The sequence below is a fragment of the Manis javanica genome, chromosome 11 (assembly GCF_040802235.1).
Source record: "Manis javanica isolate MJ-LG chromosome 11, MJ_LKY, whole genome shotgun sequence".
Lineage (NCBI taxonomy): Eukaryota > Metazoa > Chordata > Mammalia > Pholidota > Manidae > Manis > Manis javanica.
Genome location: NC_133166.1, coordinates 103,453,516 through 103,465,762, shown reverse-complemented (window position 1 = coordinate 103,465,762; position 12,247 = coordinate 103,453,516). Strand labels below are relative to the sequence as shown.

General features: G+C 55.9%; 1 protein-coding gene across 1 annotated transcript; it reads right to left on the bottom strand.

The window, feature by feature from the left end:
• Positions 1-445: 445 nt before the first annotated feature.
• On the bottom strand, positions 446-10,281 carry REN (renin). Its single transcript, XM_017651293.3, has 9 exons — positions 10,138-10,281; positions 7,116-7,266; positions 6,426-6,549; positions 5,777-5,895; positions 4,639-4,835; positions 2,266-2,385; positions 1,737-1,881; positions 1,402-1,500; positions 446-785 (listed from the first exon to the last, which is right to left on the bottom strand). The coding sequence occupies exons 1-9, from the start codon at positions 10,215-10,217 to the stop codon at positions 624-626; spliced, it is 1,197 nt and encodes a 398-aa protein (XP_017506782.1). The 5' UTR covers positions 10,218-10,281; the 3' UTR covers positions 446-623.
• Positions 10,282-12,247: the final 1,966 nt, after the last annotated feature.

The following is a 12,247-nucleotide window of genomic DNA, read 5'->3' as shown; positions in this document are numbered from 1 at the left end:
TTTTAGGCGATGATGTCTTAGATTGCATGTGTAAATGGCTCACTGGGGAAGGGGCTGGGGGGCTTGCGGTGCATGAGAGGCAGGGCTGCTAGCTGAGAGGTGCAGGGCCTGAGCTTGGGGCTGGCTTCCACTAGCTGGGAACATCTTTCTGACCCCCAGTCTGCTGTAGCAGCATCAGCCCCAGTCCTCAAGGGGCTGAAGGGGCCACCAGGTTGGCTCTCTGCAAACTTCCCACCCAAAGTTGTGCAAACACCTCCACCACCTGAGGTCTACTGACATGGGACAGATGACATTATCCTGCACACAAAAACCTGTGCATGTGGTGAATGTGCCGTCATTCTATGTCACATTACTGTTTGCACATGATCACACGGCTGTGCCTCCTTATTGCAAACCCTACTAAACCCAGGGGCAATGGCACTGTGAACACAAAGTCTTTATTCTGTTTGTCCTCACTAGCAGGGAAGAGCTGGTGCTGGGGGCAGGGCAAGCGTCTGGGTGGAGCCCACACCCTGTGCCCCTGCATGAGGGCACAGCACAGGCACTCAGGGGTGGGGTCCCCAGTGAGCGCTCTGTCTCTGGGCTACAGATGAGGGCAAGGACCACCTGGGTACGAGAGGGCCTCAGCAGGCCAAGGCGAAGCCAATACGATTGTTGTGCCGATCAAACTCTGTGTAGAACTTGCGGATGAAGCTGGCACCCAGGACCCACACAGGCCCAGTGGGTGGTGGGATGTCCAGACCATGGAGGGCGAGTGTGCACAGATCGTCAGTACTGTAGGGGTCCTGGCAGAAAGTAAAAGAGTTTCCCCCACTGCCCAGCACATAACCATTCTCCCTTCACCTTGCCTGACCCCAGCAGCTGTCCTTGGCAATATCCCCCATCCACACTTGAACCCTGACCCTTGACCCCATCGTGGATTGCACCATCCTGGATGCAGGCACTGAGCTAGACATGGGCAAACAACATATCAGACCCAGTTCCCCCCTCAAGAGCTCAGAGTCTGGCAGAGCTTCTGATCATAGACAAAGTATTTAACTTTTCTAAGCCTACTGAGTGTATACAGAGGGTGAGGATATAGGAGCCTAGCATTAAAGGGAGCGTTTGATGAGAAAGTGGAGATAAGGGATGGGCCCAATGTTCCCAAAGTTGGCTCTGCATGGGATCACCTGGGGAGGCTTGGCAACACTGATGCCCAGGTGCCACCCCCAGAGTTCTGATTCAATAGGTAGGGATGTGGCTTGTTTCTGGGACTTTTTAAATCTCCCAGGTGACTCTAACATGCAGCCATGTTTGAGAACCACTGATCTGGTATGTAACCTGTGCATAAGGACTTGCCCCTTCTCGAGGGCCCCTGCCCACCCTTCCTGCCTGCCACCGAGGGGCGGGCTGCAGCCTCACCTGTAATACATAGTCCGCACTGGTGAGCGTGTAGGCCCTGCCCCCGAGGTGGAAGGAGATGTCGGGGAGCGTGGGCACCTGGTTACAGTTCACAACATACTGAGGGGAGAGTAAAGGCGGCCCCTTTGAGTGCAGGGCGTCCGCCAGAAGACACGGCCCTGTGCTTGTGGCCTGGCCTCTCCCCTGGGGAGAGCTGGACACATGCACTCCCCTCCCCCAACTCCCCAGGGGACCAGGCCCAGGAGTGTGAGAGGTGAGGATGGGAAAGCCCGAAATGTGAGGGCCTGGACCAGGTGGTGCTCCCCCAGGCCTGGTGCCCCTCCTGAGCTGCTTACTTCATTGGTGCTCAGCTCCTTGGCCCCCAGGTTCTCCATGAGCAGCCTCAGGGAGCTGGTGGGACCTGAGATGTAGGACGCGCCAGTGTCCACCACTGCCATGCAGCCCTCCTGGCAGAGCAAGGCGGCCGACCCCACAGACACCCTGAAGGAGGTCGTAGTCAGGCAGGCAGACAGAGGGCTGCGGGGCCACTCCCAGCTGCAGAGCTCTCCCACTGAGGGCAGGGTGGGGGCCACGTGGCAGTCAGTGGGGCGTGAGGACAGGAAGGTGTGAGCCGGGGGGCGAGGGGTACTGTCCTCCTCCCTCAGCGCGTGGCTCTGTGACCCCCACCTCCTCTCCGTGGCCCCACTCCCCTCTGCTCCTGTTTCCACATTCCCCACCCCTGGACGAGCAAGCAGAGAGCCCTGGCTGTGCCTGAAGAAGTGGCTGCCTTAGGGGAGAGAGCAGGCGGGTGACAGCGTCCAGAGGGGAGCCCTCCTCGAGCAGCAGCAGCGCCCTGCAGGGTGGGCAGGGTGGAGGAGTCCTGACCCTTTCATTCTGATCTGCCAGGAGCCAGTCTTGCTGATGCTCACGTAGTGGAAATTCCCTTGGTAGTACTGGGGGTCGCTGCCTCCCAGCACGATCTCCCCACCCAGCAAGTGGGAATCCCTAAAGGAAAGATTAGAGGCTCTTGGGGATCCAGCGAGATGAGCAACAGGGGGAGGTGGGCATGGGTGCAGGCCGGGCGGAGGAGCAGCGCGTTGGCAGGGCTGGCAGGCTGCGGAACAGGGGGCTCCTCCACCTCTCTGGCGCCGCCCCAAGCCCAACTGGAGACAGTGCCAGCACAGTCCAGCTGCACCTGACAAGGCGTCCCCAGGGCGGTCACAGAAAAGGAACCCACACCAGGACTGTGAGCGGGACGCAAACAGCGGAAATGGGCCCCCTCACTTGGGCTCAGGTTGCTGCGGGTTGGGCAGGTGCTGGGCAGGGGTCTCGGGGAGCTGCTGGGTGGGGTGGAGCGGGTGCATGAGGTGAGCAGGAAGGAGGGGTGGAGAACTCCGGCATGCAGGAGAGCCCGGCCTGCTGAGGTGGGTTTTGGGTGGATGGTGTGTGTGATTCTGGGCCGGGGGCTCTCGAGGGTCAGGGCCAGTGGGGGGTTTCATCTCCTTACTTGGAATTTCTGCAGAGAAAGAGACACAGCAGAAAGGAAGCCTTTGTTTCAGGTGCGCCTTACCAGCCCCGTGCTATGCACTCTCATTACTCTTCAGGCAACAGAGTCACCCACAGGCGAAGCCATTTGCCTGCAGTCACCCAGGCAGTGACGGCGTGAGTGGGGACTAGAGCTGGAGATGCTAGTGCCTAGTCTGAACCTCATCCCCTTGCTCTCCTCTCTTCCACCCAGCACAGTACGTCCCACGGCTCAGGGTCTACCTTAAAGCTGGTTTGCAGAGTGTGTTATGTGTGAGATGGGTTTTTCCAGCGTTCATAATAGGATGCATGTGTACATGCACACATGTGCATGGGTGTGTAGGTGTGCCTGTGTTATTTGTGCAAATGCAGTACGTATGCACGTGTGCCAGTTCAAGTTCCCTCCGCCCCCTCTCAACGCTTCAAGATCTCTCTGGATGTTTCCTCCTCACCCAACCCAGGATAAAGGCCCTCTCTTCGTCAAGGCCCGGCACCCCCCTGCTGGCTGGACCCTTCTCCCTTCCATGGTTCCCAGGCTCCTGTACCATCAGGTATCTCCTCTTTCTCCACATGTTCAACCTCTCACTTCCCATTGGGTTCTTCCACCTGCAAGCATGCCCAGCTTTTAAAAACACCCACCCTTCTTTTCCCTGTTTCTCCCTGCGTCCCTGCCTGCACCCCCACCTGCCAGTCCTCCCCCATTGAATTTCTCAGGGCAGCCTACATGTGCCCTTCACTTCCGGACACCCACAGCCACCTCTTCACTGCCTGCCATCTGGCCCTGCTGCTCCTCTAAAACAGCTCTTCCCACGATGGCTCCTGGCTGCCACTGTGGCCTTTTTGCAATGCCTCCCTTTTTCTCACCAAACCAGACACTCCTGTCCCTTTTACCTCTGCAGTTTCTCTGCACTCTGACCACCCCCTCTGTCCCCAGTACCACCGGCTTCATGTCCATAGGCTTCTTATTCCTTGTCTCCAGCTCACACCGTCTTTCTAAACCCAGCTGCTCAGAGCGGATCACACCCCTGCTCAGCTGCTGACAGCCGCTTCCCAAGGCTGGCTGAATCGCACGTAAGCTCAGCCTGGAGTTGAAAATACCAAGGGGCCTCAGCTCTGTGCTGTCTGCTGTGCATGACATTATAATGCTCCCTCTCTTCCCTGCCGGACTGTAGGCGTTACATGTGCAGGAACTCTGTCTTGCACGCTGTGTCCGTGGCTGCACCTGCAGAGCCTCTGCAGCGCTTGGCACATGAGTGCCTGTGTTTGTTGACTCAGTGAGAGAGCAAATAATGAATGAAGCCAGCTGTCCCTGTGAGAGGAGCCAGGGGCCCTCACAGGGAGGGTCCCCAGGTCCCAGCAACGCCTTATTTCCCATTACCCCCACCCTGCATTCTCCTCTTGTTCTGGAGTAGTGCTGCTGAGAACTTCCGGCAGTGATGGAAACGTGCTCTATCTGTACCATCCCGTACGTGGTAGCCCCTGGCCACTGTGGCTGCTGAGCCTTTGAAATGTGGCTAGTGACTCTAAGGAACTGAATGCCTAATTTTATTTCATTTTGATTTGTTTTAATTTAAGTAACCCCTACCATATTGGGTGGTATAGCTCTGCATAGGGCTTGAGCACCACCTCCTCTTGAGCACATCAAAATCCTCTGAACCCTGCACACACGCTCCCAGCTCTCAGGCCTCCCTTCCTGCTCCCCCGACCCCCAGGCCCCTGGAGTCCCAGGCCCACCTGCTATAGTAGACAGAGAAGACGTCCTCCTTCAGCACCCCCTGGGAGACGATGTGGTCAAAGACGGGGGTGACTCCGCCAACAGCCTGTGCAGGGAAGCCCATGCCCAGGACCCCATCAAACTTGGCCAGCATGAAGGGTATGAGGGGCAGCTCCGTGACCTCTCCAAATGTCTGTGTCACTGTGATTCCACCCACCTGTAGGAGGAAGGACCATAGGAGAACAAGCCAGGGCCTACAGCCTGGCCAAGGTCCGGTCTGGGCTTCCACTGTGGGGGCCACAAGGACACACATGCGCAGGGGCATAGCATGCAGGAAAGACCGTGTCATCAATCCCCCACACATATCCTCTCTAAATATGCATCTAAGCTGTGGGATCCAGAGAGAACTGGGGTTGCCCAGTGACTAGAAGGTTCAGAGACTGAGGAGGAGGTCCTGCCAAGCAGCTCCCACACTCCTGTGTCCCTCCCCAGTGGCCAGCTTTCACATCAGCAGGACTGGTCTCAGTGCCCCCAGCACCCCCCACTGCAGGCTAAGATTTCAGCAGCACAGCCAGGCCTTCCTTTGTGCCCCATTCTCCCTGATTTCACTGCGTGGGGGGAAGTGCTCACTGATCCCCTCTCAGGGTCCTTGGGTAGCCCCCGCTGATTCTGATAGAGCGGGGGCTGAGGAAGCTCGGAATGGGGAAGGGGTCAGACACAGACCAAATGAAAAAGAAAACCAGGCCCTGACCTTAATCCCAAGTCTAACCTCAGCTGCAACCTTAAACCTTATGCCAGACCCCAAAACCAGCCCTGACCTATTTTCAGTCTAGGGTGTCATTAAGAGCCCAGTCAGAGCTGGGAGACCTCAGGCAGGTTACTTGACTGGTGGCTGTGGGGCTCAGGACAAGCCCTCCGTGTGAGTTACCCACAAAAGCCCCTATAAATCGGGCATGGAGCCAGGGGTCCAGGACTGCTCTGTGTCAGGTGCTCTGCTTTGCATCTCTAGCAAGAGGTGGCAGAGCCAATGCCCCAACAGCCCCCCCGGCTCCAAAGCGGGCTGGACTACACTTTCCCCAAGTATGGGCCCTAGAGTGGCAGGAGAGGACTGGGGACAAGGCGGGCAGGGGCTCAGATGATTGGGGCAGTCCCACTTACTGTGACCATGTCCTGGCTCAGGAAGCCTCTGACCTTCCCAGATCCGTAGTGGATGGTGAATTCCGTTCCATCCTCCATGTAACTGGAGGATTCCGAGGAGTCGTAGAGACTGTGAATCTCTGGTAGAGGGACAAAGGCTCAGGTCTGTCCCAGAGGGGCCCAGCAGGGGGCTCCGAGGCAGGTGTGTTGTGGGTACAGCCTGTGTGGTTGAGGACTTAAATGTAGGGAAGGCCATGAGGTCAGAGGCTTGGAAAATGTGTTTCAGCAATCAGGGGCTATGTTTCCTGGGCCCCTATTATGTGTCCATGTCTCTGAGAATTTTGTCTCGAATGAAGCATTTTAAAGTAATTTCTAACACTGGGATGGGGAGAAGATTCTGGTCACAGCACTCAATGAGAGGTGGCTGTTAAAGGATGGGGTGGAAGACCCCAGTGCCTAGGAATTCAGTCCTCTCTCAATCTCAGGAAGGATGAGAAGTAGACTTCTGGGTGGGCTGGGGCTCCTGAAGCTTGTTTTTTTTTTACCCTAGTGGCCATATCAGGAAATTGGGGGACATTTTCCCCTCTCCCCTGGGAGGCAGTGGGAGTAGAGGCAGAGAGGAAACAGCTCACATGATAGCAGAAGGGATTCAGCTGGGCATGGGGCTCACCACAGGCCGTGTAGAGAGGGCTGCACTTGGTGGAGGGCACCCAGAGGTTGGCTGAGCCCGTGTCAAAGATGACTTTGAAGTTCTGGGATGGGGTACCAATGCCGATCTCGCCGTAGTACTGGGTCTGTGGAGGTGGAAGGAAAGGGGCGGCTGGAGGGGCTTAGGGGGACTGGGGCCCTGCGGTGTTGCCTAATGTCCCCCACGACATTTGGGGTGAGATTAAGTAGATCACATGGCGTCTGAGTCTCCGTTCTCCAGCAGGGCCTTGGTGGGAGACTTAGCACTTAATTGTCTTATGATTTCCCAGGAAGTGAGACAAGAGGGGAAAGTAAAAACTGAAAATGAAGCCGAAAGGTGGCCCACCCCCGAGGAACCCCTGACCCAGGGAGCAGTCGAGCTGCTCCAAGCCTGGTCACAGGATCCCACATCTGCCGTCACTCACCCCTCCTGCTGACCAGTGACACCCCCACTTGAGGCCCAGAGCCTGGCTTCCTGGGTTCCAAACCTAACCCTGCCTCTGGGCAACTCCCTGCCCTCTGTGCTTTAGGCTTCCAGCTGTAAAGGGGGAATTTTATAGGGTGCTTAGTGATCCTCAGCAGCTCAGTAAGGGATCGTGTGGAAACAGCAAAGAAAGCCTTAGGGGCAAGAGAGAGAGGAGAGAGGGGGGAAGGGCCTGGGCCAGGCACTCACATCCAGGTAGTTGGTGAGGACCACGGGGGCGGTGCTGTTGCCAAAGGAGAGCCTCTTGGCGGATGGGCTCCACTCAGCACTGAGCCTGGCCATGTCCACGCCTCGCTCCCTCAGGCTTTCCCGGATTGAGGGCATTTTCTTGAGGAAGATCCTGGCCCAGGGAGAAGGAATCAAACACAGAAGAGCTCTGCCCACCCCCCACCCCAAAACAATGGCAGAGTTCCTGAAGCTTCTAGCACGACTCTCCCTAACTCAGTGCAGGTGCCTAGGAACCACTCTCGTGCTCTGAGGCCTCTGCGGGAGAATTTACAGGCCTCTTCGGGTCACCCACATTGGCCTTGAAGAACCTCGGCAAACATGCCTCTGTGCTCTGATTTTGGTCCATGTCACTGTGGGGCCATTTGTTCATTCACACATTCGTTCTGTGACCACATGCTGAACGCCTCCCCTTGCCCTGACCCTCCCTGGATGCAAGGGCTGTAGAGCCTGTCTCTGCCTTCAGGCGCTGCAGCTCCCCTCCACGCAGGGCAGAAGGTGGCAGTGCCCCGTGGGGCCTGGAGGTGGCAGCAGACGCCAGCAGCAGTCTGCAGGAGGGGGCAGGCTGTGGGGTGGGGGGCGCCAACTGAACAGGCTGGGGCAGGGAGAGAGGCTGGCATTTCCAGAATGCCAATGCACGCTGTCCTTACAAAGAAGTCCCAGTCCCCTGGCTTTGTGTCCTGATGACTTCCTTTCACCTTTTGAGGCAGAACTAGAGACCTGGGAACCTCACAGCTACCTGGTGAGTGCCAAACGCTGTAGTCACCCTCATGACAGGTCTGCAAACTAGCTGTCCTTATTGTCACTTTCCAAAGAGGAAGCAGAGGTTCACAGGGACAGGGGACTCAGAAGTGATGGAGCAGGGATTCAAAGCCGGGTGCCCTGTCTCCCGTGGTGTCCCCAGGGCTCCACACGAAGGCCATTTGCAGGAGCTGGAGGTCGGCGTCCCTTGCAGTCGGCCGCAGGCCACAGGGGGTCCTGGGATTGCAGCCCAATTTATGGAGACCCTCTCTTCCTTTTCAGGAGCTGGCTCCCCTGTGCTCACTCCTTCCCTTCCTCCTCAGACCCCTTGCCTTCATGTATCCCGTGGGGCCCATGGACACAAAGGCAACGTTCCTGCCTGCCAGCGAAACACTTCAGCAGAAGTGGCTTGTATTCATGTCACAGTTTACTGTTCACAGAGTATTTCCACAATTGTGATCTCATTTGATTCTCAGCCGTCCCATATGTGGCTAATTGTATTGTTCCCATTTTACTGATAGGAAAATGAAGGGGCAGAGGCGAAGGCCCCAGAGAGTGCATTTTCCACAGCTCTGAACAGCTTCTGCTCTGAACGTTCTGCCTTTCTCCTTCCAGAAAGTCCGTTCCTTCTCCCCCCAGCCCAGATCTTGCGTCCCGCCAAGCTCAGCATGCACCCCCACCTCCAGGAGGCTTGCCCCAGGAACTCCAGTTCCCACTGGCCTCACCCTTGCTCGGGCACTGCCTCCGCTTTTCCCTGGGCGCTCACTGCACAGCCTGCCTCTGGCGGAGGTGGTGCTGATGGTGGGGGCTAGTGGTTGTGGGGACATACTTGAATCCCTTGTTACCTGTGTGACTCTAAGCAACTTACCTAACCTTTCGAGCCTTCTCTGAGCCCGCATTAACTCCTCTATAAAAATGGGCTTAACAGGAGAATCACTGTGCAAATTAAAAGAGCTCCCTGCTACTCAATACGTGTATATTGTACGTAAAAGGCGTTTTGAAGCGCCCTTACAACTGGCATCGTTCAGATCTCCCAACAGCCCTGCGTGCTGCTCTGCACACAGTAGGTGGCAAAATCCCTGTAACTATGTTTCCAAAGGCTGACCGCCTCTCCGCCTGGGTCCAATCCCATTCTCCTTCTCTTTTCAAAGAGAACAAGGGGGGATGTTTTTACCCGACTCTGCCATTACCCTGGGGGTGGGGAGCACCCAGTCTCTCATCCCACACCCCTACCCCAGCAGTTACTCTCTGGGAGCCTTGGAGCAGGGAGAGAGGCTTGGGAAACAAAAGGCCCAGTGTGTGTCCAGGCTCAGCCTCTCATGTGTGATCTCCCTGAGCCTCAGTGTCCTCATCTGTAAAATGGGACAGTTGGGTTTCTGGGAGGAGGGTTTCAGATGAGATCTGCGAAAGATCCTGAACAATCCTATGTATTTTACAGGCTTAGCAACTCTTGCTGTTTTGAAAGCCTGCCCTTTTACCCCTAGGCCTTCTGGTGCCATCTGTACTCCCGAACTGAAACCCTCTCTCTTTGAGGCCCCCTCCCACCTTGCCCCCCACCTTCTGCACCCTTACTGAGCTGCTTGTTCCCACAGGGCCTTGCAGTGAGTGTCCATGTTGGTTAGGTCTTTCCCCTCCCTCCTTTGGGCCGCCTTGAGCCTTTCTTTAAACACTTGTGAAAACCCATGCTGCTGGCAACGTGCCAAAGGCTTTAATGTGCCGTCTCATTAAATCTTCAAAGCATCTTTGTGAAGTACCACCCCTGCATTGCAAATGGTAAACTGAGGTCTGCAGAGGTTAAGTAACTTGCCCATGGTTCAGAGCTAGTTAGTTCTGCTAGCGGAGCAGAATTTAAACCAAGATAATTCAACACCAGAAGACTTGTGTTTAACCACTATATTGTGCCTCTTCTCTGGTAGGTAGAACCATACACACCCTTCTTAATAATTAGCTGTGAGTTCCTTGAGGGCAAGGGGCATATCTTAATTATCTCTGAGTTCCCCACCATGCCGAGCATGGCGATCTGTATGGGAAGCGAAAGATCTGTAAGGGATCAAAAATTGCTTTCAGGCCTGACTAGTGCTTGGCTGTGTGACTTTGGGTGAGCCACCTGACCTCTCTGAATGAGACTATACCCCACCGCCCAGCTGGTTGTGAGGACCGGATGACATCACATATCTGAAAGCCAGGAGTGTTAGGAAGGTGGGAACCCCTGACTCCCCTCCCGCACTCCCCGGGCCCTTGTTACCGTCTGAAGGCGCTGGGGTCTGCAGGGAGACCAAGGGTGCAGGAGCCCCAGAGCACCAGCAGGAGGCACCAACGAGGCATTCTGCTCCGTTGAGCTGTGCTGCGCCTGGGTTCCCCGCTCTCTCTGGGACCCGCTGAAGCTGTGAAGCTCTCAGAACTCTTCTGCTTTTATGTGCTCCACACTTGGGTGGTTGCAGCTCTGCTCTGCCCTGATTTATTACCCCGGAACCGATGGCAGGGTAGCCAGTGATAAACTCTCCCTGTGGGACCCAGTGAGGTGGGTGCAGGGGTGAAGGGCGACCAGGTTCCTGACCCTGAGCAGAGGAGCTAGAGGGAAGGGGGCTGTGGGAAAGCCCCACTGTGCCCAGTGACGCCAGCAGCCCTTTCTCAGCCTGGCCCTGTGACCCCAGAAAGGTGCAGAGGCTGATGAGAAACAGCACTGCTCAGGCGCAGGGTCAGGGCTGGTACAGGCCGAGAGCTAGGTTTCCAGGCGCCCTGCCAGACTCCCCCGGGCCCCATGCCCCGGGAGCGCCATCTCTGTACAAACTTGGCCATGCCCCCGACTGGTTTCCTCCAGGCCGTACCTCAGTGTTCACATCTAGAACGTGGGCGATTCCTCCTGGCTTGTTCCTTGACAGAGTCAGACGCAGGGCCCGGATGCCATCTCCCTCCAAGCCTCTGCCAGCTGTGGCTGCTTAGGGGCGAGGGCACCACAGCCTGGTGGGAGGGGAAGTACCTAGTGTAGCTCTCCGGAGGCCAGAAGCTGGGCGCAGGGCCGTGTGTCCATCCCCAGCTGGCCTGAGAAGCGTGGAGTGAATGACAGCCCACGGAGGCCTGGGGTGGCTTCCGCAGGTGAGTGAGGGAGGCCAGCTGGTCTTCCCACTGCTCTTTCTCTTTCTGCTTGGCCCTAATTTAATCATTTCAAATATCACCACCTCCTCCACGAAGCAGGGCTTGATTCAGGCCGGAATTGAGTGCTTTCTGAGGGACGTCCCACAGCACAATGCCAGCCCCTTTGTGAGAGCGTGGACCTTAATTGTCCTGTATCAGAGTTATTTCTGTGTGCCTGCATTGGCCTCTTGCCCAAAGTGGTGCTTAATGCTTATCAAATGAGTGAACTAGTGAACTAGCTCCACCCTAGTCATCTGAGGCCTGGGTTCTATTTCTGACACTACCATGAGCTTGCTGGGGGGCACTGGGCCCCTCCCTTCCCCTCTCTGGGCCTCAGGTCCTAAATCTGTGCATTGAAGCGGATGTTGGGTGCCATCCTGCTCACTCTAGTCCTGGGCCCTGTGCTGTCAGGAGTGCTGCTGCCTGCACCAGCTGGGGACAGTGAGGACTCAGTCAGAGGGACTGAGCTCTGCTGCTAGCGAGTATGTTTGACCTTGAGACTGTAATACCCTCACCAACAGTTGGAAACGTGGTGTTTCGTGGTATAAACTCTTACTGGAGAATTTTCAGGCCCTGTGGTTGGCCATGGGGGAAGTATTTGAGGGCAGGGGAAAACTTTCTAGAACTCAAAGTGGGGGATCTGCCTTGTCAGATGGAATGAATGTCTATTTATTAAGTATTCCTAAAGGCCTTGGTGCTTTTTCATTCCTCTTTTATTCATTAGAAAAATAATCATCAAGCGTTTATGATTTGTCAGACACTTTTCTAGATGCTGGAGTTATAAAGGCGACAAAAACAGTTTCTGCTCCTGTGCAGCCCACAGCCTCGCAGGAGACATAGACTGTTATCGTGGCACCACAAATGTAAAACAATAATGGTGACTAGAACCAGTCGAGGAACTCCAGGAAGGTTACCCCGAGGAGATTACACCTGAGTGGCAATCTCAAGGCTACCCAGGCAGGTAATGATTAGCTGAAGGGGAAAAGAAATAGAGTCCCAAAGGGAATAGCATGTGCAAAAGTCCTGTGGCGAGAGGGAGCATGATAGAATAAGAGCCCAAAAGAAAGCCAGTGTGGTAGAAAGAGAAATGAGAGTGAGGGGGGCAAGAGATGAGACTGGCGAGGCAGAGGATGGTGAGAGCTAACACTTACTGGATGCTTATTATGCACCAGGCACCATTCTAAGTGGTTAATGCATTAATTCTCACAACCATCTGAGGT

Coding starts and splice junctions, on each gene's coding strand:
- REN (XM_017651293.3), bottom strand. CDS start 10,217: ATGCCTCGTTGGTGCCTCCTGCTGGTGCTCTGGGGCTCCTGCACCCTT. Junction 7,267..10,137: donor GACCCCAGCGCCTTCAGACG/GTAACAAGGGCC, acceptor TCCCTGGGCCAG/GATCTTCCTCAAGAAAATGC. Junction 786..1,401: donor GTGCGGACTATGTATTACAG/GTGAGGCTGCAG, acceptor ACTTTCTGCCAG/GACCCCTACAGTACTGACGA.